This window comes from Pezoporus flaviventris, unplaced genomic scaffold, assembly GCF_033815535.1.
Source record: "Pezoporus flaviventris isolate CSIRO_AGI_PZ_B2104156 unplaced genomic scaffold, CSIRO_AGI_Pfla_v1 ptg000837l, whole genome shotgun sequence".
Taxonomy (NCBI): Eukaryota; Metazoa; Chordata; class Aves; order Psittaciformes; family Psittacidae; genus Pezoporus; species Pezoporus flaviventris.
Window position 1 is genome coordinate 1 of NW_026893382.1, and position 26,681 is coordinate 26,681.

The following is a 26,681-nucleotide window of genomic DNA, read 5'->3' on the forward strand; positions in this document are numbered from 1 at the left end:
TGGTGATGCTGGTGGTACCCAATGGGGTGATGGGGATGGGACCCTATGGGGTGATGGGGATGGGACCCTATGGGGTGATGCTGCTGGTACCCAATGGGGTGATGGGGATGAAGGCCCCCCCCCAATTGCTGCTGCCCCATAGGACAATGGGGGCTGGACCCCCATCATCTGGGCTGCGGAGCACAAGCACATCGAGGTCATCCGGCGCCTGCTCACCCGTGGGGCGGACGTCACCCTCACCGACAACGTCAGTGGGGCCCTATGGGGGGCTGGGGTCACTTATGGGGGGCTGGGGTCACTTATGGGGCGGTTTGGGGTCACTTATGGGGGGTTTGGGGTCACTTATGGGGGTTTGGGGTCACTTATGGGGGGTTTGGGGTCACTTATGGGGTGGTTTGGGGTCACTTATGGGGGTTTGGGGTCACTTATGGGGCGGTTTGGGGGCACTTATGGGGTGGTTTGGGGTCACTTATGGGGCGGTTTGGGGGCACTTATGGGGGGTTTGGGGTCACTTATGGGGGGTTTGGGGGCACTTATGGGGCGGTTTGGGGGCACTTATGGGGGGTTTGGGGTCACTTATGGGGCGGTTTGGGGGCACTTATGGGGCGGTTTGGGGTCACTTATGGGGCGGTTTGGGGTCACTTATGGGGGTATGGGGTCACTTATGGGGGTCTGGGGTCACTTATGGGGGGCTGGGGTCACTTATGGGGGGTCTGGGGTCACTTATGGGGCGGTTTGGGGGCACTTATGGGGGGCTGGGGTCACTTATGGGGGGTTTGGGGTCACTTATGGGGCGGTTTGGGGTCACTTATGGGGCGGTTTGGGGGCACTTATGGGGCGGTTTGGGGTCACTTATGGGGGGCTGGGGTCACTTATGGGGCGGTTTGGGGTCACTTATGGGGCGGTTTGGGGTCACTTATGGGGGGTTTGGGGTCACTTATGGGGCGGTTTGGGGTCACTTATGGGGCGGTTTGGGGTCACTTATGGGGGGTTTGGGGTCACTTATGGGGCGGTTTGGGGGCACTTATGGGGGTCTGGGGTCACTTATGGGGGGTTTGGGGTCACTTATGGGGGGTTTGGGGTCACTTATGGGGCGGTTTGGGGTCACTTATGGGGGGCTGGGGTCACTTATGGGGTGGTTTGGGGTCACTTATGGGGGGTTTGGGGTCACTTATGGGGCGGTTTGGGGTCACTTATGGGGGGTTTGGGGTCACTTATGGGGCGGTTTGGGGTCACTTATGGGGCGGTTTGGGGTCACTTATGGGGGTTTGGAGTCACTTATGGGGGGTTTGGGGTCACTTATGGGGGGTTTGGGGTCACTTATGGGGGGTTTGGGGTCACTTATGGGGCGGTTTGGGGGCACTTATGGGGGGTTTGGGGTCACTTATGGGGCGGTTTGGGGTCACTTATGGGGGTCTGGGGTCACTTATGGCGGTTTGGGGTCACTTATGGGGCGGTTTGGGGTCACTTATGGGGGGTTTGGGGTCACTTATGGGGGGTTTGGGGTCACTTATGGGGGGTTTGGGGTCACTTATGGGGGTCTGGGGTCACTTATGGGGCGGTTTGGGGTCACTTATGGGGGGCTGGGGTCACTTATGGGGCGGTTTGGGGTCACTTATGGGGGGCTGGGGTCACTTATGGGGCGGTTTGGGGGCACTTATGGGGGGTTTGGGGTCACTTATGGGGGGTTTGGGGTCACTTATGGGGGGTTTGGGGTCACTTATGGGGGTCTGGGGTCACTTATGGGGCGGTTTGGGGTCACTTATGGGGGGCTGGGGTCACTTATGGGGCGGTTTGGGGGCACTTATGGGGGGTTTGGGGTCACTTATGGGGGGTCTGGGGTCACTTATGGGGCGGTTTGGGGTCACTTATGGGGGTCTGGGGTCACTTATGGGGCGGTTTGGGGTCACTTATGGGGGTCTGGGGTCACTTATGGGGGGTTTGGGGTCACTTATGGGGGTCTGGGGTCACTTATGGGGGTTTGGGGTCACTTATGGGGCGGTTTGGGGTCACTTATGGGGGGTTTGGGGTCACTTATGGGGGTTTGGGGTCACTTATGGGGGTCTGGGGTCACTTATGGGGGTTTGGGGTCACTTATGGGGCGGTTTGGGGTCACTTATGGGGGGTTTGGGGTCACTTATGGGGGGTTTGGGGTCACTTATGGGGGGTTTGGGGTCACTTATGGGGGTCTGGGGTCACTTATGGGGCGGTTTGGGGTCACTTATGGGGGGCTGGGGTCACTTATGGGGCGGTTTGGGGTCACTTATGGGGGGCTGGGGTCACTTATGGGGCGGTTTGGGGTCACTTATGGGGCGGTTTGGGGGCACTTATGGGGGGTTTGGGGTCACTTATGGGGGGTTTGGGGTCACTTATGGGGGTCTGGGGTCACTTATGGGGCGGTTTGGGGTCACTTATGGGGGGCTGGGGTCACTTATGGGGCGGTTTGGGGGCACTTATGGGGGGTTTGGGGTCACTTATGGGGGGTCTGGGGTCACTTATGGGGCGGTTTGGGGTCACTTATGGGGGTCTGGGGTCACTTATGGGGCGGTTTGGGGTCACTTATGGGGGTCTGGGGTCACTTATGGGGGGTTTGGGGTCACTTATGGGGGGTTTGGGGTCACTTATGGGGGTTTGGGGTCACTTATGGGGCGGTTTGGGGGCACTTATGGGGGTCTGGGGTCACTTATGGGGGGTTTGGGGTCACTTATGGGGGGTTTGGGGTCACTTATGGGGGTTTGGGGTCACTTATGGGGCGGTTTGGGGGCACTTATGGGGGTCTGGGGTCACTTATGGGGGGTTTGGGGTCTCTATGGGCGGTTTGGGGTCACTTATGTGGTGTCTGGGGTCACTTATGGGGCGGTTTGGGGGCACTTATGGGGGTTTGGGGTCACTTATGGGGAGTTGGGGGTCACCCCCCATAGGATACCTTTACTGCCCCATAGAATACCTTTACTCCCCATAGACCCCATTTCCCCCCCCCATAGGCCCCGTTTCCCCCCCATTGGATACCTTTCCCGCCCCATAGAATACCTTTAGCCCCCCATAGAATACCATTCCCGCCCCATAGAATACCATTCCCACCCCATAGAATACCATTCCCACCCCATAGAATACCATTCCCACCCCATAGAATCCCATTCCCGCCCCATAGAATACCATTCCCGCCCCATAGAATACCATTCCCGCCCCATAGAATACCTTTCCTGCCCCATAGGCCCCATTCCCGCCCCATAGAATCCCATTCCCGCCCCATAGAATCCCATTCCCACCCCATAGAACCCCATTCCCACCCCATAGCCCCCATTCCCGCCCCATAGAATCCCATTCCCACCCCATAGAATCCCATTCCCACCCCATAGAACCCCATTCCCACCCCATAGCCCCCATTCCCGCCCCATAGAACCCCTTCAGCCCCCCCGTTGTGACCGCCCCCCATGCTCGCTATGGGGCAGGAGGAGAACATCTGCCTGCACTGGGCCTCCTTCACGGATAGGCCCCATTCCCACCCCATAGAACCCCATTCCCACCCCATAGAACCCCATTCCCACCCCATAGCCCCCATTCCCGCCCCTCATAGAATCCCATTCCCACCCCATAGAATCCCATTCCCACCCCATAGAATCCCATTCCCACCCCATAGGCCCCATTCCCACCCCATAGAATCCCATTCCCGCCCCATAGAACCCATTCCCACCCCATAGAATCCATTCCCACCCCATAGAATCCCATTCCCACCCCATAGAATCCCATTCCCACCCCATAACCCCCATTCCCGCCCCATAGAATCCCATTCCCACCCCATAGAATCCCATTCCCACCCCATAGAATCCCATTCCCACCCCATAGAACCCCATTCCCGCCCCATAGAATCCCATTCCCACCCCATAGAACCACATTCCCACCCCATAGAATCCCATTCCCACCCCATAGAATCCCATTCCCACCCCATAGCCCCCATTCCCACCCCATAGAATCCCATTCCCACCCCATAGAACCCCATTCCCACCCCATAGAATCCCATTCCCACCCCATAGAATCCCATTCCCACCCCATAGAATCCATTCCCACCCCATAACCCCCATTCCCGCCCCATAGAATCCCATTCCCACCCCATAGAATCCCATTCCCACCCCATAGAATCCATTCCCACCCCATAGAACCCCATTCCCGCCCCATAGAATCCCATTCCCACCCATAGAACCACATTCCCACCCCATAGAATCCCATTCCCACCCCATAGAATCCCATTCCCACCCCATAGCCCCCATTCCCACCCCATAGAATCCCATTCCCACCCCATAGAACCCCATTCCCACCCCATAGAATCCCATTCCCACTCCATAGAATCCCATTCCCACCCCATAGAATCCCATTCCCGCCCCATAGAATCCCATTCCCGCCCCATAGCCCCATTCCCGCCCCATAGAACCCCATTCCCACCCCATAGAATACCATTCCCACCCCATAGAATCCCATTCCCACCCCATAGAATCCCATTCCCGCCCCATAGCCCCCATTCCCACCCCATAGAATCCCATATCCGCCCCATAGAATCCCATTCCCACCCCATAGAATCCCATTCCCACCCCATAGAATCCCATTCCCACCCCATAGAATCCCATTCCCGCCCCATAGCCCCCATTCCCGCCCCATAGAACCCCATTCCCACCCCATAGAATCCCATTCCCACCCCATAGAATCCCATTCCCGCCCCATAGAACCCCATTCCCACCCCATAGAATCCCATTCCCACCCCATAGAATCCCATTCCCACCCCATAGACCCCATTCCTGCCCCATAGCCCCCATTCCCACCCCATAGAACCCCATTCCCGCCCCATAGAACCCCATTCCCACCCCATAGAACCCCATTCCCGCCCCATAGAATCCCATTCCCACCCCATAGAACCCCATTCCCACCCCATAGAACCCCATTCCCGCCCCATAGAAACCCCATTCCCGCCCCCATAGAACCCCATTCCCGCCCCATAGAACCCCTTCAGCCCCCCCCGTTGTGACCGCCCCCCATGCTCGCTATGGGGCAGGAGGAGAACATCTGCCTGCACTGGGCCTCCTTCACGGATAGGCCCCATTCCCACCCCATAGAACCCCATTCCCACCCCATAGAACCCCATTCCCACCCCATAGCCCCCATTCCCGCCCCATAGAATCCCATTCCCACCCCATAGAATCCCATTCCCACCCCATAGAATCCCATTCCCACCCCATAGGCCCCATTCCCACCCCATAGAATCCCATTCCCGCCCCATAGAACCCCATTCCCACCCCATAGAATCCCATTCCCACCCCATAGAATCCCATTCCCACCCCATAGAATCCCATTCCCACCCCATAACCCCCATTCCCGCCCCATAGAATCCCATTCCCACCCCATAGAATCCCATTCCCACCCCATAGAATCCCATTCCCACCCCATAGAACCCCATTCCCGCCCCATAGAATCCCATTCCCACCCCATAGAACCACATTCCCACCCCATAGAATCCCATTCCCACCCCATAGAATCCCATTCCCACCCCATAGCCCCCATTCCCACCCCATAGAATCCCATTCCCACCCCATAGAACCCCATTCCCACCCCATAGAATCCCATTCCCACCCCATAGAATCCCATTCCCACCCCATAGAATCCCATTCCCACCCCATAACCCCCATTCCCGCCCCATAGAATCCCATTCCCACCCCATAGAATCCCATTCCCACCCCATAGAATCCCATTCCCACCCCATAGAACCCCATTCCCGCCCCATAGAATCCCATTCCCACCCCATAGAACCACATTCCCACCCCATAGAATCCCATTCCCACCCCATAGAATCCCATTCCCACCCCATAGCCCCCATTCCCACCCCATAGAATCCCATTCCCACCCCATAGAACCCCATTCCCACCCCATAGAATCCCATTCCCACTCCATAGAATCCCATTCCCACCCCATAGAATCCCATTCCCGCCCCATAGAATCCCATTCCCGCCCCATAGCCCCCATTCCCGCCCCATAGAACCCCATTCCCACCCCATAGAATACCATTCCCACCCCATAGAATCCCATTCCCACCCCATAGAATCCCATTCCCGCCCCATAGCCCCCATTCCCACCCCATAGAATCCCATATCCGCCCCATAGAATCCCATTCCCACCCCATAGAATCCCATTCCCACCCCATAGAATCCCATTCCCACCCCATAGAATCCCATTCCCGCCCCATAGCCCCCATTCCCGCCCCATAGAACCCCATTCCCACCCCATAGAATCCCATTCCCACCCCATAGAATCCCATTCCCGCCCCATAGAACCCCATTCCCACCCCATAGAATCCCATTCCCACCCCATAGAATCCCATTCCCACCCCATAGAACCCCATTCCTGCCCCATAGCCCCCATTCCCACCCCATAGAACCCCATTCCCGCCCCATAGAACCCCATTCCCACCCCATAGAACCCCATTCCCGCCCCATAGAATCCCATTCCCACCCCATAGAACCCCATTCCCACCCCATAGAACCCCATTCCCGCCCCATAGAACCCCATTCCCGCCCCATAGAACCCCATTCCCGCCCCATAGAACCCCTTCAGCCCCCCGTTGTGACCGCCCCCCATGCTCGCTATGGGGCAGGAGGAGAACATCTGCCTGCACTGGGCCTCCTTCACGGATAGGCCCCATTCCCACCCCATAGAATCCCATTCCCACCCCATAGAATCCCATTCCCACCCCATAGAATCCCATTCCCGCCCCATAGAACCCCATTCCCGCCCCATAGCCCCCATTCCCGCCCCATAGAACCCCTTCAGCCCCCCCGTTGTGACCGCCCCCCATGCTCGCTATGGGGCAGGAGGAGAACATCTGCCTGCACTGGGCCTCCTTCACGGATAGGCCCCATTCCCGCCCCATAGAATACCTTTCCCACCCCATAGAATCCCATTCCCGCCCCATAGAACCCCATTCCCACCCCATAGAACCCCATTCCCACCCCATAGAATCCCATTCCCACCCCATAGAACCCCATTCCCACCCCATAGCCCCCATTCCCACCCCATAGAATCCCATTCCCACCCCATAGCCCCCATTCCCACCCCATAGAACCCCATTCCCACCCCATAGCCCCCATTCCCGCCCCATAGAATCCCATTCCCGCCCCATAGAATCCCATTCCCACCCCATAGAATCCCATTCCCGCCCCATAGAATCCCATTCCCGCCCCATAGAATACCATTCCCACCCCATAGAACCCCATTCCCACCCCATAGCCCCCATTCCCGCCCCATAGACCCCCTTCAGCCCCCCCCGTTGTGACCGCCCCCTGTTGCCCGCTATGGGGCAGGTGGAGAACATCTGCCTGCACTGGGCCTCCTTCACGGATAGGCCCCATTCCCACCCCATAGAATCCCATTCCCACCCCATAGAATCCCATTCCCACCCCATAGAATCCCATTCCCACCCCATAGCCCCCATTCCCACCCCATAGAATCCCATTCCCACCCCATAGAATCCCATTCCCACCCCATAGAACCCCATTCCCACCCCATAGCCCCCATTCCCACCCCATAGAATCCCATTCCCACCCCATAGAATCCCATTCCCACCCCATAGAACCCCATTCCCACCCCATAGACCCCATTCCCGACCCATAGAATCCCATTCCCACCCCATAGCCCCCATTCCCACCCCATAGAATCCCATTCCCACCCCATAGAACCCCATTCCCACCCCATAGAACCCCATTCCCACCCCATAGAATCCCATTCCCACCCCATAGAATCCCATTCCCACCCCATAGAACCCCATTCCCACCCCATAGCCCCCATTCCCGCCCCATAGAACCCCTTCAGCCCCCCCGTTGTGACCGCCCCCCATGCTCGCTATGGGGCAGGAGGAGAACATCTGCCTGCACTGGGCCTCCTTCACGGATAGGCCCCATTCCCACTCCATAGAATACCTTTCCCGCCCCATAGAATACCTTTCCCGCCCCATAGAATCCCATTCCCACCCCATAGAATCCCATTCCCGCCCCATAGAATCCCATTCCCACCCCATAGAATCCCATTCCCGCCCCATAGAACCCCATTCCCGCCCCATAGAATCCCATTCCCGCCCCATAGCCCCCATTCCCACCCCATAGAACCCCATTCCCACCCCATAGAACCCCATTCCCACCCCATAGCCCCCATTCCCGCCCCATAGAACCCCATTCCCACCCCATAGAACCCCATTCCCACCCCATAGAATCCCATTCCCGCCCCATAGAATCCCATTCCCACCCCATAGAACCCCATTCCCGCCCCATAGCCCCCATTCCCGCCCCATAGCCCCCATTCCCACCCCATAGAACCCCATTCCCACCCCATAGAACCCCATTCCCGCCCCATAGAACCCCTTCAGCCCCCCCGTTGTGACCGCCCCCCATGCTCGCTATGGGGCAGGAGGAGAACATCTGCCTGCACTGGGCCTCCTTCACGGATAGGCCCCATTCCCACCCCATAGAATCCCATTCCCGCCCCATAGAATCCCATTCCCACCCCATAGAATACCATTCCCACCCCATAGAATACCATTCCCACCCCATAGAATCCCATTCCCACCCCATAGAACCCCATTCCCACCCCATAGCCCCCATTCCCGCCCCATAGCCCCCATTCCCGCCCCATAGAATCCCATTCCCGCCCCATAGAATCCCATTCCCACCCCATAGAATCCCATTCCCGCCCCATAGAATCCCATTCCCACCCCATAGAACCCCATTCCCACCCCATAGAATCCCATTCCCGCCCCATAGAATCCCATTCCCGCCCCATAGAATCCCATTCCCACCCCATAGAATCCCGTTCCCACCCCATAGAATCCCATTCCCACCCCATAGCCCCCATTCCCACCCCATAGAATCCCATTCCCACCCCATAGAACCCCATTCCCACCCCATAGCCCCCATTCCCACCCCATAGAACCCCATTCCCACCCCATAGCCCCCATTCCCGCCCCATAGAACCCCTTCAGCCCCCCCGTTGTGACCGCCCCCCATGCTCGCTATGGGGCAGGAGGAGAACATCTGCCTGCACTGGGCCTCCTTCACGGATAGGCCCCATTCCCACCCCATAGAATCCCATTCCCGCCCCATAGAATCCCATTCCCACCCCATAGAATCCCATTCCCACCCCATAGAATCCCATTCCCGCCCCATAGAACCCCATTCCCGCCCCATAGAATCCCATTCCCGCCCCATAGCCCCCATTCCCACCCCATAGAACCCCATTCCCACCCCATAGAATACCTTTCCCACCCCATAGAATCCCATTCCCACCCCATAGCCCCCATTCCCGCCCCATAGAATCCCATTCCCACCCCATAGAATCCCATTCCCACCCCATAGAATCCCATTCCCACCCCATAGCCCCCATTCCCGCCCCATAGAACCCCTTCAGCCCCCCCGTTGTGACCGCCCCCCATGCTCGCTATGGGGCAGGAGGAGAACATCTGCCTGCACTGGGCCTCCTTCACGGATAGGCCCCATTCCCACCCCATAGAATCCCATTCCGACCCCATAGAATCCCATTCCCGCCCCATAGAATCCCATTCCCACCCCATAGAATCCCATTCCCACCCCATAGAATCCCATTCCCACTCCATAGCCCCCATTCCCACCCCATAGAATCCCATTCCCACCCCATAGAATCCCATTCCCACCCCATAGAATCCCATTCCCACTCCATAGCCCCCATTCCCACCCCATAGAATACCATTCCCACCCCATAGCCCCCATTCCCGCCCCATAGAACCCCATTCCCACCCCATAGCCCCCATTCCCACCCCATAGAACCCCATTCCCCCCCCATAGAACCCCATTCCCACGCCATAGAACCCCATTCCCGCCCCATAGAATACCATTCCCGCCCCATAGAATCCCATTCCCGCCCCATAGAATCCCATTCCCACCCCATAGAACCCCATTCCCACCCCATAGAATCCCATTCCCACCCCATAGCCCCCATTCCCACCCCATAGAACACCATTCCCACCCCATAGCCCCCATTCCCGCCCCATAGAATCCCATTCCCGCCCCATAGAACCCCATTCCCGCCCCATAGCCCCCATTCCCGCCCCATAGAACCCCTTCAGCCCCCCCGTTGTGACCGCCCCCCATGCTCGCTATGGGGCAGGAGGAGAACATCTGCCTGCACTGGGCCTCCTTCACGGATAGGCCCCATTCCCACCCCATAGAATCCCATTCCCACCCCATAGAATCCCATTCCCACCCCATAGAATCCCATTCCCACTCCATAGCCCCCATTCCCACCCCATAGAATACCATTCCCACCCCATAGCCCCCATTCCCCCCCCATAGAACCCCATTCCCACCCCATAGCCCCCATTCCCACCCCATAGAACCCCATTCCCCCCCCATAGAACCCCATTCCCACGCCATAGAACCCCATTCCCGCCCCATAGAATACCATTCCCGCCCCATAGAATCCCATTCCCGCCCCATAGAATCCCATTCCCACCCCATAGAACCCCATTCCCACCCCATAGAATCCCATTCCCACCCCATAGCCCCCATTCCCACCCCATAGAACACCATTCCCACCCCATAGCCCCCATTCCCGCCCCATAGAATCCCATTCCCGCCCCATAGAACCCCATTCCCGCCCCATAGCCCCCATTCCCGCCCCATAGAACCCCTTCAGCCCCCCCGTTGTGACCGCCCCCCATGCTCGCTATGGGGCAGGAGGAGAACATCTGCCTGCACTGGGCCTCCTTCACGGATAGGCCCCATTCCCGCCCCATAGAATCCCATTCCCACCCCATAGAATCCCATTCCCGCCCCATAGAACCCCATTCCCGCCCCATAGAATCCCATTCCCACCCCATAGAATCCCATTCCCACCCCATAGCCCCCATTCCCACCCCATAGAATCCCATTCCCACCCCATAGAATCCCATTCCCACCCCATAGAACCCCATTCCCACCCCATAGAACCCCATTCCCGCCCCATAGAATCCCATTCCCACCCCATAGAATCCCATTCCCGCCCCATAGAACCCCATTCCCACCCCATAGAACCCCATTCCCGCCCCATAGCCCCCATTCCCGCCCCATAGAACCCCTTCAGCCCCCCCGTTGTGACCGCCCCCCATGCTCGCTATGGGGCAGGAGGAGAACATCTGCCTGCACTGGGCCTCCTTCACGGATAGGCCCCATTCCCGCCCCATAGAATCCCATTCCCACCCCATAGAACCCCATTCCCACCCCATAGAATCCCATTCCCACCCCATAGAATCCCATTCCCACCCCATAGAACCCCATTCCCACCCCATAGAATCCCATTCCCACCCCATAGCCCCCATTCCCACCCCATAGAATCCCATTCCCACCCCATAGAATCCCATTCCCACCCCATAGAACCCCATTCCCACCCCATAGAATCCCATTCCCGCCCCATAGAATCCCATTCCCACCCCATAGAATCCCATTCCCACCCCATAGAACCCCATTCCCACCCCATAGAATCCCATTCCCACCCCATAGAATCCCATTCCCGCCCCATAGAACCCCATTCCCACCCCATAGAATCCCATTCCCGCCCCATAGAACCCCATTCCCGCCCCATAGCCCCCATTCCCGCCCCATAGAACCCCTTCAGCCCCCCCGTTGTGACCGCCCCCCATGCTCGCTATGGGGCAGGAGGAGAACATCTGCCTGCACTGGGCCTCCTTCACGGATAGGCCCCATTCCCGCCCCATAGAATCCCATTCCCACCCCATAGCCCCCATTCCCACCCCATAGAATCCCATTCCCACCCCATAGAACCCCATTCCCACCCCATAGAACCCCATTCCCGCCCCATAGAATCCCATTCCCACCCCATAGAATCCCATTCCCGCCCCATAGAACCCCATTCCCACCCCATAGAACCCCATTCCCGCCCCATAGCCCCCATTCCCGCCCCATAGAACCCCTTCAGCCCCCCCGTTGTGACCGCCCCCCATGCTCGCTATGGGGCAGGAGGAGAACATCTGCCTGCACTGGGCCTCCTTCACGGATAGGCCCCATTCCCGCCCCATAGAATCCCATTCCCACCCCATAGCCCCCATTCCCACCCCATAGAATCCCATTCCCACCCCATAGAATCCCATTCCCACCCCATAGAACCCCATTCCCACCCCATAGAACCCCATTCCCGCCCCATAGAATCCCATTCCCACCCCATAGAATCCCATTCCCACCCCATAGAATCCCATTCCCGCCCCATAGAACCCCATTCCCACCCCATAGAATCCCATTCCCGCCCCATAGAACCCCATTCCCGCCCCATAGCCCCCATTCCCGCCCCATAGAACCCCTTCAGCCCCCCCGTTGTGACCGCCCCCCATGCTCGCTATGGGGCAGGAGGAGAACATCTGCCTGCACTGGGCCTCCTTCACGGATAGGCCCCATTCCCGCCCCATAGAATCCCATTCCCACCCCATAGCCCCCATTCCCACCCCATAGAATCCCATTCCCACCCCATAGAATCCCATTCCCACCCCATAGAACCCCATTCCCACCCCATAGCCCCCATTCCCACCCCATAGAATCCCATTCCCACCCCATAGAATCCCATTCCCACCCCATAGAACCCCATTCCCACCCCATAGAACCCCATTCCCGCCCCATAGAATCCCATTCCCACCCCATAGAATCCCATTCCCACCCCATAGCCCCCATTCCCGCCCCATAGAACCCCATTCCCACCCCATAGAATCCCATTCCCACCCCATAGAACCCCATTCCCGCCCCATAGAACCCCATTCCCACCCCATAGAATCCCATTCCCGCCCCATAGAACCCCATTCCCGCCCCATAGCCCCCATTCCCACCCCATAGAATCCCATTCCCACCCCATAGAACCCCATTCCCGCCCCATAGAATCCCATTCCCACCCCATAGAATCCCATTCCCACCCCATAGAATCCCATTCCCGCCCCATAGAACCCCATTCCCGCCCCATAGAACCCCATTCCCACCCCATAGAACCCCATTCCCGCCCCATAGCCCCCATTCCCGCCCCATAGAACCCCTTCAGCCCCCCCGTTGTGACCGCCCCCCATGCTCGCTATGGGGCAGGAGGAGAACATCTGCCTGCACTGGGCCTCCTTCACGGATAGGCCCCATTCCCACCCCATAGAATCCCATTCCCACCCCATAGAACCCCATTCCCGCCCCATAGAATCCCATTCCCACCCCATAGAATCCCATTCCCGCCCCATAGCCCCCATTCCCACCCCATAGAATCCCATATCCGCCCCATAGAATCCCATTCCCACCCCATAGAATCCCATTCCCACCCCATAGAATCCCATTCCCACCCCATAGAACCCCATTCCCGCCCCATAGAATCCCATTCCCACCCCATAGAATCCCATTCCCGCCCCATAGAATCCCATTCCCGCCCCATAGAATCCCATTCCCACCCCATAGAATCCCATTCCCGCCCCATAGCCCCCATTCCCACCCCATAGAATCCCATATCCGCCCCATAGAATCCCATTCCCACCCCATAGAATCCCATTCCCGCCCCATAGAATCCCATTCCCACCCCATAGAATCCCATTCCCACCCCATAGCCCCCATTCCCGCCCCATAGAATCCCATTCCCACCCCATAGAACCCCGTTCCCACCCCATAGAATCCCATTCCCGCCCCATAGAACCCCATTCCCACCCCATAGAACCCCATTCCCGCCCCATAGAATCCCATTCCCACCCCATAGAATCCCATTCCCACCCCATAGCCCCCATTCCCACCCCATAGCCCCCATTCCCGCCCCATAGAATCCCATTCCCACCCCATAGAACCCCATTCCCACCCCATAGCCCCCATTCCCACCCCATAGAATCCCATTCCCACCCCATAGAATCCCATTCCCGCCCCATAGCCCCCATTCCCGCCCCATAGAACCCCTTCAGCCCCCCCGTTGTGACCGCCCCCCATGCTCGCTATGGGGCAGGAGGAGAACATCTGCCTGCACTGGGCCTCCTTCACGGATAGGCCCCATTCCCACCCCATAGAATCCCATTCCCACCCCATAGAATCCCATTCCGACCCCTTAGAATCCCATTCCCGCCCCATAGAATCCCATTCCCGCCCCATAGAACCCCATTCCCACCCCATAGAATCCCATTCCCACCCCATAGAATCCCATTCCCGCCCCATAGAATCCCATTCCCGCCCCATAGAATCCCATTCCCACCCCATAGAATCCCATTCCCACCCCATAGCCCCCATTCCCGCCCCATAGAACCCCTTCAGCCCCCCCGTTGTGACCGCCCCCCATGCTCGCTATGGGGCAGGAGGAGAACATCTGCCTGCACTGGGCCTCCTTCACGGATAGGCCCCATTCCCACCCCATAGAATCCCATTCCCACCCCATAGAACCCCATTCCCACCCCATAGAATCCCATTCCCACCCCATAGAACCCCATTCCCACCCCATAGAATCCCATTCCCACCCCATAGCCCCCATTCCCACCCCATAGAACACCATTCCCACCCCATAGAACCCCATTCCCACCCCATAGAATACCATTCCCGCCCCATAGAATCCCATTCCCACCCCATAGAATCCCATTCCCACCCCATAGAACCCCATTCCCACCCCATAGCCCCCATTCCCGCCCCATAGAATCCCATTCCCGCCCCATAGCCCCCATTCCCACCCCATAGAACCCCATTCCCACCCCATAGCCCCCATTCCCACCCCATAGAATCCCATTCCCGCCCCATAGCCCCCATTCCCGCCCCATAGAATCCCATTCCCACCCCATAGCCCCCATTCCCGCCCCATAGAATCCCATTCCCACCCCATAGAATCCCATTCCCACCCCATAGAATCCCATTCCCACCCCATAGAATCCCATTCAAACCCCATAGAATCCCATTCCCACCCCATAGAACCCCATTCCCACCCCATAGAATCCCATTCCCACCCCATAGAATCCCATTCCCACCCCATAGAACCCCATTCCCACCCCATAGAATCCCATTCCCCCCCCATAGCCCCCATTCCCCCCCCATAGAATCCCATTCCCACCCCATAGCCCCCATTCCCGCCCCATAGAATCCCATTCCCGCCCCATAGCCCCCATTCCCACCCCATAGAACCCCATTCCCACCCCATAGAATCCCATTCCCACCCCATAGAATCCCATTCCCACCCCATAGCCCCCATTCCCCCCCCATAGAATCCCATTCCCACCCCATAGCCCCCATTCCCGCCCCATAGAATTTCATTCCCACCCCATAGCCCCCATTCCCGCCCCATAGAATCCCATTCCCACCCCATAGAATCCCATTCCCACCCCATAGAATCCCATTCCCACCCCATAGAATCCCATTCAAACCCCATAGAATCCCATTCCCACCCCATAGAACCCCATTCCCACCCCATAGAATCCCATTCCCACCCCATAGAATCCCATTCCCACCCCATAGAATCCCATTCAAACCCCATAGAATCCCATTCCCACCCCATAGAACCCCATTCCCACCCCATAGAATCCCATTCCCACCCCATAGAATCCCATTCCCACCCCATAGAATCCCATTCAAACCCCATAGAATCCCATTCCCACCCCATAGAACCCCATTCCCACCCCATAGAATCCCATTCCCGCCCCATAGAATCCCATTCCCGCCCCATAGCCCCCATTCCCGCCCCATAGAATCCCATTCCCACCCCATAGCCCCCATTCCCACCCCATAGAATCCCATTCCCACCCCATAGCCCCCATTCCCACCCCATAGAACCCCATTCCCGCCCCATAGAACCCCATTCCCACCCCATAGCCCCCATTCCCGCCCCATAGAACCCCTTCAGCCCCCCCGTTGTGACCGCCCCCCATGCTCGCTATGGGGCAGGAGGAGAACATCTGCCTGCACTGGGCCTCCTTCACGGGCAGCGCTGAGATCGCCCAGGTCCTCCTGGATGCTCGCTGCGACCTCCACGCCGTCAACTGCCATGGGGACACCCCCCTGCACATCGCCGCCAGGGAGAGCTACCACGACTGCGTGCTGTATGGGGGGCGCTATGGGGCGCTGTGGGGCGAGAGGGGGGCGCTATGGGGCGCTATGGGGCGAGAGGGGGGCGCTATGGGGTGCTATGGGGCGAGACGGGGTCGCTATGGGGCGCTATGGGGCGAGAGGGGGACGCTATGGGGCGAGAGGGGGCAAGAGGGGGTCGCTATGGGGTGCTATGGGGCGCTATGGGGTGCTATGGGGCGCTGTGGGGCGAGAGGGGGGCGCTATGGGGCGAGAGGGGGACGCTATGGGGCGAGAGGGGGCAAGAGGGGGTCGCTATGGGGTGCTATGGGGTGCTATGGGGTGCTATGGGGCGAGAGGGGGGCGCTATGGGGCGAGAGGGGGGCGCTATGGGGCGAGAGGGGGCGCTATGGGGCGCTATGGGGCGAGAGGGGGGCGCTATGGGGCGAGAGGGGGTCGCTATGGGGCGCTATGGGGCGAGAGGGGGGCGCTATAGGGCGAGAGGGGGTCGCTATAGGGCGAGAGGGGGTCGCTATGGGGCGAGAGGGGGTTGCTATGGGGCGAGAGGGGGGCGCTATGGGGCGAGAGGGGGTCGCTATGGGGCGCTATGGGGCAAGAGGGGGGCGCTATGGGGCGAGAGGGGCTCTTGGAATGGGTTTCATGGGGTTTGAAGGAGCTGTGGGGGGTTCGTAGTGGCCTGGGCTGCATCCTCTATGGGGTGCTATGGGGCGCTATGGGGTGCTATGGGGCGAGAGGGGGTCGCTATGGGGCGAGAGGGGGGCGCTATGGGGCGCTATGGGGCGAGAGGGGGGCGCTATGGGGCGCTATGGGGCGAGAGGGGGCGCTATGGGGTGCTATGGGGCGAGAGGGGGGCGCTATGGGGCGCTATGGGGCGAGAGGGGGGCGCTATGGGGCGAGAGGGGGGCGCTATGGGGCGAGAGGGGGTCGCTATGGGGCGCTATGGGGTGAGAGGGGGGCGCTATGGGGCGCTATGGGGCGCTATGGGGCGAGAGGGGGGCACTATGGGGGGCTTGGAATGGGTTTCCTGGGGGTTGAAGGGGATATGGGGGGGGTGAGGGGATGGGGATGCGTTCGCTATGGGGCGCTATGGGGCGCTATGGGGCGAGAGGGGGTCGCTATGGGGTGCTATGGGGCACTATGGGGCGCTATAGGGGGTCTTGGAATGGGTTTCATGGGGTTTGAAGGGGATATGGGGGGTTCATAGGGGCCTGAGCGGCTGGGGGTGTCTCTATAGGTCTCCATAGGTCCCTATAGGCTCTCTATAGGGTATCCATGGGGTCTCTATGGGGTCTCTATAGGGTCTCTATAGGGTATCCATAGGGTCTCTATGGGGTCTCTATAGGGTCTCTATAGGGTCTCTATAGGGTATCCATAGGGTCTCTATAGGGTATCCATAGGGTCTCTATGGGGTCTCTATAGGGTCTCTATAGGGTCTCTATAGGGTATCCATAGGGTCTCTATAGGGTATCCATAGGGTCTCTATAGGGTATCCATAGGGTCTCTATGGGGTCTCTATAGGGTATCCATAGGGTCTCTATGGTGTCTCTATTGGGTCTCTATGGGGTCTCTATAGGGTATCCATAGGTTTTCTATGGGGTCTCTATAGGCTCTCTATGGGGTCTCTATAGGCTCTCTATGGGGTCTCTATAGGCTCTCTATAGGCTCTCTATGGGGTCCCTATAGGCTCTCTATAGGCTCTCTGTAGGCTCTCTATGGGGTCTCTATAGGGTCTCTATGGGGTCTCTATGGGGTCCCTATAGGCTCTCTATAGGCTCTCTATGGGGTCTCTATAGGCTCTCTATAGGCTCTCTATAGGCTCTCTATGGGGTCCCTATAGGGTCTCTATGGGGTCTCTGTGGGTCTCTATGGGGTCTCTATAGGCTCTCTATAGGTTCTCTATAGGCTCTCTATGGGGTCTCTATGGGCTCTCTATAGGCTCTCTGTAGGCTCTCTGTAGGCTCTCTATGGGGTCTCTATAGGTTCTCTATAGGCTCTCTATGGGGTCTCTATGGGCTCTCTATAGGCTCTCTATAGGCTCTCTATGGGGTCTCTATGGGGTCTCTATAGGCTCTCTATGGGGTCTCTATAGGCTCTCTATAGGTTCTCTATAGGCTCTCTATGGGGTCTCTATGGGGTCTCTATAGGCTCTCTATGGGGTCTCTATAGGCTCTCTATGGGGTCTCTATGGGCTCTCTATAGGCTCTCTGTAGGCTCTCTGTAGGCTCTCTATGGGGTCTCTATAGGGTCTCTATAGGCTCTCTATAGGGTCTCTATAGGCTCTCTGTAGGCTCTCTGTAGGCTCTCTATAGGTTCTCTATAGGCTCTCTATGGGGTCTCTATGGGCTCTCTATAGGCTCTCTGTAGGCTCTCTGTAGGCTCTCTATGGGGTCTCTATAGGGTCTCTATAGGCTCTCTATAGGGTCTCTATAGGCTCTCTGTAGGCTCTCTATAGGCTCTCTATGGGGTCTCTATGGGGTCTCTATAGGCTCTCTCTGGGGTCTCTCTGGGCTCTCCATAGGTCCCTGTAGGCTCCCTGTCTCTCTGTGCCCCCCAGGCTGTTCCTGTCCCGTGGGGCAGACCCCGAGCTCCGCAACAAGGAGGGTGACTCCCCCCTAGAGCTGACCCCCGAGCGCTCCGATGTGTGGGTCTCGCTCCAGCTCACCCGCAAGCTGCGCCAGGGGGCCCTGGCCCGGGGGCTGCGCACCGAGCGCATCGTCAGCAGGTACCTGTGGGGCGCTGTGGGGCGCTAAGGGACGGGGGTCTTATGATGGGGGGGCTATGGGGGGGCTATGGGGGGGGCTATGGGGGGGCTATGGGTCTCTAGAGGGGGCTGTGGGGGTCCTATGGGTCTCTATGGGGGGCTATGGGGGTCCTATGGGTCTCTGTGGGGGGCTATGGGGGTCTATGGGGGTCTATGGGGGTCCTATGGGGGTCCTATGGGGGTCTATGGGGGTCCTATGGGTCTCTAGAGGGGGCTATGGGGGTCCTATGGGGGTCCTATGGGGGTCCTATGGGACTCTAGAAGGGGCTATGGGAGTCCTATGGGCCTCTATGGGGGTCCTATGGGGGTCTATGGGGGTCCTATGGGTCTCTAGAGGGGGCTGTGGGGGTCCTATGGGTCTCTATGGGGGGCTATGGGGGTCTATGGGGGTCCTATGGGCCTCTATGGGGGTCCTATAGGTGTCTATGGGGGTCCTATGGGGGTCCTATGGGTCTCTAGAGGGGGCTGTGGGGGTCCTATGGGTCTCTATGGGTGTCCTACGGGGGTACTGTGGGGGTCCTATGGGGGTCTATGGGGGTCCCTATGGGGGTCTATGGGGGGCTATGGGGGTCCTATGGGCCTCTAGAGGGATCTATGGGGGTCCTATGGGTCTCCATGGGGGTCTATGGGGGTCCTATGGGGGTCTATGGGTGTCCTATGGGGGTCCTATGGTTCTCTAGAGGGGTCCTATGGGGGGCTATGGGGGTCCTATGGGGGGCTATGGCGTTCCTATGGGGGTCTATGGGGGTCCTGTGGGTCACTGTGGGGATCCTATGGGGGTCCTATGGGGGTCCTATGGGACTCTAGAAGGGGCTATGGGAGTCCTATGGGCCTCTATGGGGGTCCTATGGGCCTCTACGGGGGTCCTATGGGGGTCTATGGGGGTCCTATGGGTCTCTAGAGGGGCCTGTGGGGGTCCTATGGGTCTCTATGGGGGGCTATGGGGGTCTATGGGGGTCCTATGGGGCTCTAGAGCGGGCTATGGGGGTCCTATGGGGGTCTATGGGTGTCCTACGGGGGTCCTGTGGGGATCCTATGGGGGTCTATGGGGGTCCTATGGGACTCTAGAGGGGTCCTATGGGGGTCTATTGGGGTCTATGGGTGTCCTACGGGGGTCCTGTGGGGGTCCTATGGGGGTCTATGGGGGGTCCTATGGGCCTCTAGGAGGGGCTATGGGGGTCCTATGGGGGTCTGTAGGGTTCTCTAGGGGTCCATTAGGGTCCTATGGGGCTCCTATAGGGGGTTATAGGCGCATCCCTGCATCCCTTGGGTACCATTGATGCTCGGTGGTACCCAACAGCATCCCTTGGGTACCATTGATGCTCGGTGGTACCTGGAGCATCCCTTGGGTACCACTGATGCTCGGTGGTACCTGGAGCATCCCTTGGGTACCATTGATGCTCGGTGGTACCCAAGAGCATCCCTTGGGTACCATTGATGCTCGGTGGTACCCAAGAGCATCCCTTGGGTACCATTGATGCTCGGTGGTACCTGGAGCATCCCTTGGGTGCCATTGATGCTCGGTGGTACCTGGAGCATCCCATGGGTACCATTGATGCTCGGTGGTACCCGAGAGCATCCCTTGGGTACCATTGATGCTCGGTGGTACCTGGAGCATCCCTTGGGTACCATTGATGCTCGGTGGTACCCAAGAGCATCCCATGGGTACCATTGATGCTCGGTGGTACCTGGAGCATCCCATGGGTACCATTGATGCTCGGTGGTACCCAACAACATCCCTTGGGTACCATTGATGCTCGGTGGTACCCAAGAGCATCCCTTGGGTACCATTGATGCTCGGTGGTACCCAACAGCATCCCTTGGGTACCATTGATGCTCGGTGGTACCCAAGAGCATCCCTTGGGTACCATTGATGCTCGGTGGTACCCAACAGCATCCCTTGGGTACCATTGATGCTCGGTGGTACCCGAGAGCATCCCTTGGGTACCATTGATGCTCGGTGGTACCCAAGAGCATCCCTGCATCCCTGCATCCCTAGGGATGTGGCGCGGGGCTACGAGAACGTGCCCATCCCCTGCGTCAATGGGGTGGACGAGGAGCCCTGCCCCCAGGATTACAAATACATCGCCGAGAACTGCGAGACCTCCACCATGAACATCGACCACAACATCACCCACCTCCAGGTGCGCCCTATAGGGCGGCTATGGGGCGACGGGGATGGGGGGAATGGGGTCCTATGGGGCTGTTGGGCGGGGGGGTCTGTGGGGTTCTAGAGGGGTCTTATGGGGGTTCGGTGGGGTTGCTTGGGGGGTACTGTGGGGCTCTGGGGGGGTCCTGTGGGGCGATATGGGGTTCTATGGGGTGCTATGGGGGTTCTATGGGGCTCTGTCGGTCTTCTATGGGGGTCCTGTGGGGCTCTATGGGGTCCTATGGGGTGATATGGGGTCCTATGGGGGTTCTATGGGGCTCTATCGGTCTTCTATGGGGGTCCTGTGGGGCTCTATGGGGTCCTATGGGGTGATATGGGGTCCTATGGGGGTTCTATGGGGCTCTATCGGTCTTCTATGGGGGTCCTGTGGGGCTCTATGGGGTCCTGTGGGGTGATATGGTGTCCTATGGGGTGATATGGGGTCCTATGGGGGTTCTGTGGGGCTCTATGGGGGTCCTGTGGGGGTTCTGTGGGGTTCTATGGGGGTTCTGTGCAGCCCTGTGGGTCCCTATGGATCCCTATGGGTCTCTATGGATCCCTATGGGTCCCTATGTGTCCCTATGTTCCCTATGGGTCCCTATGGTCCCTATGGATCCCTATGGATCCCTATGGGTCTCTATGTATCCCTATGTGTCCCTATGGGTCTCTATGGGTCCCTATGGGTCCCTATGGGTCTCTGTGTGTCCCTATGTATCCCTATGTATCCCTATGGGTCCCTATGGGTCCCTATGAGTCCCTATGGGTCTCTATGGCTCTCTATGGGTCCCTATGGGTCGCTATGGGTCCCTATGGATCCCTATGTGTCCCTATGTGTCCCTATGGGTCCCTATGTTCCCTATGGGTCCCTATGGTTCCCTATGTATCCCTATGGGTCTCTATTTATCCCTATGTGTCCCTATGGGTCCCTATGTATCCCTATGTGTCCCTATGGATCCCTATGGGTCTCTATGTGTCCCTATGGGTCTCTATGGGTCGCTATGGGTCCCTCTCTGTCCCCCCCCCAGCACTGCACGTGCCAGGACGATTGCTCCTCCAGCAACTGCCTCTGCGGGCAGCTCAGCATCCGCTGCTGGTACGACAAGGTGAGAGCCTATGGGGCAGCCCTATAGCCTATGGGGCACAATATATCCTATGGGGCAGCCTAGAGCCTATGGGGCACAGTATATCCTATGGGGCAGCCCTATATCCTATGGGGCACAATATATCCTATGGGGCAGCTCTATACCCTATGGGGCACAATATATCCTATGGGGCAGCCCTATATCCTATGGGGCACAATATATCCTATGGGGCAGCCCTATACCCTATGGGGCACAATATATCCTATGGGGCAGCCCTATACCCTATGGGGCACAATATATCCTATGGGGCACGCTAGAGCATATGGGGCAGCCTAGAGCCTATGGGGCACAATATATCCTATGGGGCAGCCCTATACCCTATGGGGCAGCCTAGAGCCTATGGGGCAGCCCTATACCCTATGGGGCAGCCTAGAGCCTATGGGGCAGCCTATACCCTATGGGGCACCCCTATATCCTATGGGGCACCCTATACCTTATGGGGCACCCCTATATCCTATGGGACACCCTATACCCTATGGGGCACCCCCTATATCCTATGGGACACCCTATACCCTATGGGGCAGCCCTATACCCTATGGGGCAGCCTAGAGCCTATGGGGCACAATATATCCTATGGGGCACCCTATACCCTATGGGGCAGCCTAGAGCCTATGGGGCAGCCCTATACCCTATGGGGCACAATATATCCTATGGGGCACGCTAGAGCATATGGGGCAGCCTAGAGCCTAAGGGGCACAATATATCCTATGGGGCACCCTATACCCTATGGGGCAGCCTAGAGCCTATGGGGCAGCCCTATACCCTATGGGGCACAATATATCCTATGGGGCAGCCTATACCCTATGGGGCAGCCTAGAGCCTATGGGGCACAATATATCCTATGGGGCACCCTATACCCTATGGGCAGCCTATACCCTATGGGGCAGCCCTATACCCTATGGGGCACAATATATCCTATGGGGCAGCCTATACCATATGGGGCAGCCTAGAGCCTATGGGGCACAATATATCCTATGGGGCACCCTATACCCTATGGGCAGCCTATACCCTATGGGGCAGCCCTATACCCTATGGGGCACAATATATCCTATGGGGCAGCCTATACCCTATGGGGCAGCCTAGAGCCTATGGGGCACAATATATCCTATGGGGCAGCCCTATATCCTATGGGGCAGCCCTATACCCTATGGGGCAGCCTAGAGCCTATGGGGCACAATATATCCTATGGGGCAGCCCTATACCCTATGGGGCAGCCTAGAGCCTATGGGGCACAATATATCCTATGGGGCACCCTATACCCTATGGGGCAGCCTAGAGCCTATGGGGCAGCCCTATACCCTATGGGGCACAATATATCCTATGGGGCACGCTAGAGCATATGGGCAGCCTAGAGCATATGGGGCACAATATATCCTATGGGGCAGCCCTATACCCTATGGGGCAGCCTAGAGCCTATGGGGCACCCTATACCCTATGGGGCAGCCCTATACCCTATGGGGCACCCCTATATCCTATGGGGCACCCCTATACCCTATGGGGCACCCCTATATCCTATGCCCCCCCCTTTTGTGCCCCCCCCTTTACTGCCCCCCCCACTCCCCCCCCCCACTTTGGTTCCCCCCCTTTGTGCCCCCCCTTTTAATTCCCCCCCCTTTTTACCCCCCCCTTTTGAGTCCCTCCCATTTTATGCCCCCCCCCCTTTTGCACCCCCTCTTTAACTGCCCCCCCCCCTTTGGTTCCCCCCCATTTTATGCCCCCTTTTTCTGCCCCCCCCTTCTCCCCCCCCCACTTTGGTTCCCCCCCCTTTTTTCCCCCCCTTTTTACCCCCCACTTTGGTTCCCCCCCCTTTGATTCCCCCCATTTTACACCCCCCTTTTTACCCCCCCCATTTTGTGTCCCCCCCATTTTATGCCCCCCCCTTTACTCCCCCCCCCCACTTTGGTTCCCCCCCCTTTGATTCCCCCCCATTTTACACCCCTCTTTTTACCCCCCCCATTTTATGTCCCCCCCATTTTGTGTCCCCCCCATTTTATGCCTCCCCCCTCACTTTGGTTCCCCCCCCCTTTGTGCCCCCCCATTTTAATACCCCCCCTTTTTACCCCCCCCACTTTGGTTCCCCCCCCTTTGATTCCCCCCCATTTTACACCCCCCTTTTTACCCCCCCCATTTTGTGTCCCCCCCATTTTATGCGCCCCCCTTTACTCCCTCCCCCCCTTTGTGCCCCCCCCTTTTAATTCCCCCCCATTTTACACCCCCCTTTTTACCCCCCCCCATTTTATGCCCCCCCTTTATGCCCCCCCCACTTTGGTTCCCCCCTTTGTGCCCCCCCCTTTTAATTCCCCCCCTTTTTACCCCCCCTTTTTATGCCCCCCCCCTTTACTCCCCCCCCTCACTTTGGTTCCCCCCCCTTTGATTCCCCCCCATTTTACACCCCCCATTTTGTGTCCCCCCCATTTTATGCCCCCCCCTTTACTCCCCCCCCACACTTTGGTTCCCCCCCTTTTGATCCCCCCCATTTTATGCCCCCCTTTTTACCCCCCCATTTTGTGCCCCCCCATTTTATGCCCCCCCCTTTACTCCCCCCCTCACTTTGGTTCCCCCCCTTTACTGCCCCCCCCCCACTTCCCCTCCCCCCCACTTTGGTTCCCCCCCTTTTAATTCCCCCCCCATTTTACGCCCCCCTTTTTACCCCCCCATTTTGTCCCCCCCCCCTTTTTGCCCCCCTTTACTCCCTCCCCCACTTTGGTTCCCCCCCCCTTTGATTCCCCCCCCATTTTACACCCCCCTTTTTACCCCCCCATTTTATGCCCCCCCCTTTACTCCCCCCCCTCACTTTGGTTCCCCCCCCTTTTAATTCCCCCCCATTTTACACCCCCCTTTTTACCCCCCCCATTTTGTGCCCCCCCATTTTATGCGCCCCCCTTTACTCCCCCCCCCCCACTTTGGTTCCCCCCCCTTTGATTCCCCCCCATTTTACACCCCTCTTTTTACCCCCCCCATTTTACACCCCCCATTTTATGTCCCCCCCATTTTGTGTCCCCCCCATTTTATGCCTCCCCCCTCACTTTGGTTCCCCCCCCCTTTGTGCCCCCCCATTTTAATTCCCCCCCCCTTTTTACCCCCCCCACTTTGGTTCCCCCCCTTTTAATTCCCCCCCATTTTACACCCCCCTTTTTCCCCCCCCCATTTTGTGTCCCCCCCATTTTATGCCCCCCCTTTACTCCCCCCCCTCACTTTGGTTCCCCCCCTTTGTATCCCCATTTTAATTCCCCCCCCTTTTTACCCCCCCCTTTTTATGCCCCCCCCCCCTTTACTCCCCCCCCTCACTTTGGCTCCCCCCCCTTTGATTCCCCCCCCATTTTACACCCCCCATTTTGTGTCCCCCCCATTTTATGCCCCCCCCTTTACTCCCCCCCCTCACTTTGGTTCCCCCCCTTTGTCCCCCCCCCTTTTAATTTCCCCCCCCCTTTTTACCCCCCCCATTTTATGCCCCCCCCTTTACTCCCCCCCCCACTTTGGTTCCCCCCCCTTTGATTCCCCCCCATTTTACACCCCCCTTTTTACCCCCCCATTTTGTGTCCCCCCCCATTTTATGCCCCCCCTTTACTCCCCCCCCTCACTTTGGTTCCCCCCCTTTGTCCCCCCCCCTTTTAATTCCCCCCCTTTTTACCCCCCCCTTTTATGCCCCCCCCTTTACTCCCCCCCCTCACTTTGGTTCCCCCCCCCTTTGATTCCCCCCATTTTACACCCCCCTTTTTACCCCCCCATTTTATGCCCCCCCCCTTTACTCCCCCCCCTCACTTTGGTTCCCCCCCTTTTAATTCCCCCCCATTTTACACCCCTCTTTTTACCCCCCCCATTTTGTGTCCCCCCCATTTTATGCCCCCCCCCTTTACTCCCCCCCCCCCACTTTGGTTCCCCCCCCTTTGATTCCCCCCATTTTACGCCCCCTTTTTACCCCCCCCATTTTATGTCCCCCCCATTTTGTGTCCCCCCCATTTTATGCCCCCCCCCCCCCCTCACTTTGGTTCCCCCCCCCCAGGACGGGCGCCTGCTGCAGGAGTTCAACAAGATCGAGCCCCCCCTCATCTTCGAGTGCAACCAAGCCTGCACCTGCTGGCGCAGCTGCAAGAACCGCGTGGTGCAGAGCGGCATCAAGTGAGCCAAAAACACCCCAAAACACCCCAAAAACGGCCAAAAACACCCCAAAAATGAGCTCGGGGACCCCAAAAACCTACCCGGGGGCACCAAAAATGGCCAAAAGGACCCAAAATCACCCAAAATCGACCCAAAAATGAGACCTGGATGGGCTGGGGGAGAAGAGTGGTATCAATTGAGCCAAAAATGACCAAAATCACCCCAAAAACGACCCAAAGTCACCCCTAAAACACCCAAAATCACCCAAAATGACCCAAAATCACCCCAAAAATGAGCTCGGGGACCCCAAAAACCTACCCGGGGACACCAAAAACGGCCAAAAGGACCCAAAATCACCCAAAATCGACCCAAAAATGAGACCTGGATGGGCTGGGGGAGAAGAGTGGTATCAATTGAGCCAAAAATGACCAAAATCACCCCAAAAACGACCCAAAGTCACCCCTAAAACACCCAAA

At 58.4% G+C, this 26,681-nt stretch overlaps 1 protein-coding gene across 1 annotated transcript; it reads left to right on the forward strand.

Moving 5' to 3' along the window:
- Positions 1-142: 142 nt before the first annotated feature.
- On the forward strand, positions 143-26,251 carry LOC133264418 (histone-lysine N-methyltransferase EHMT2-like; the record flags this gene model as incomplete). Its single annotated transcript, XM_061444370.1, has 6 exons — positions 143-247; positions 15,915-16,069; positions 18,610-18,777; positions 20,816-20,960; positions 21,991-22,068; positions 26,111-26,251. Coding segments are annotated over 6 exons (771 nt in total), but the record flags the coding sequence as incomplete, so codon positions are not given.
- Positions 26,252-26,681: the final 430 nt, after the last annotated feature.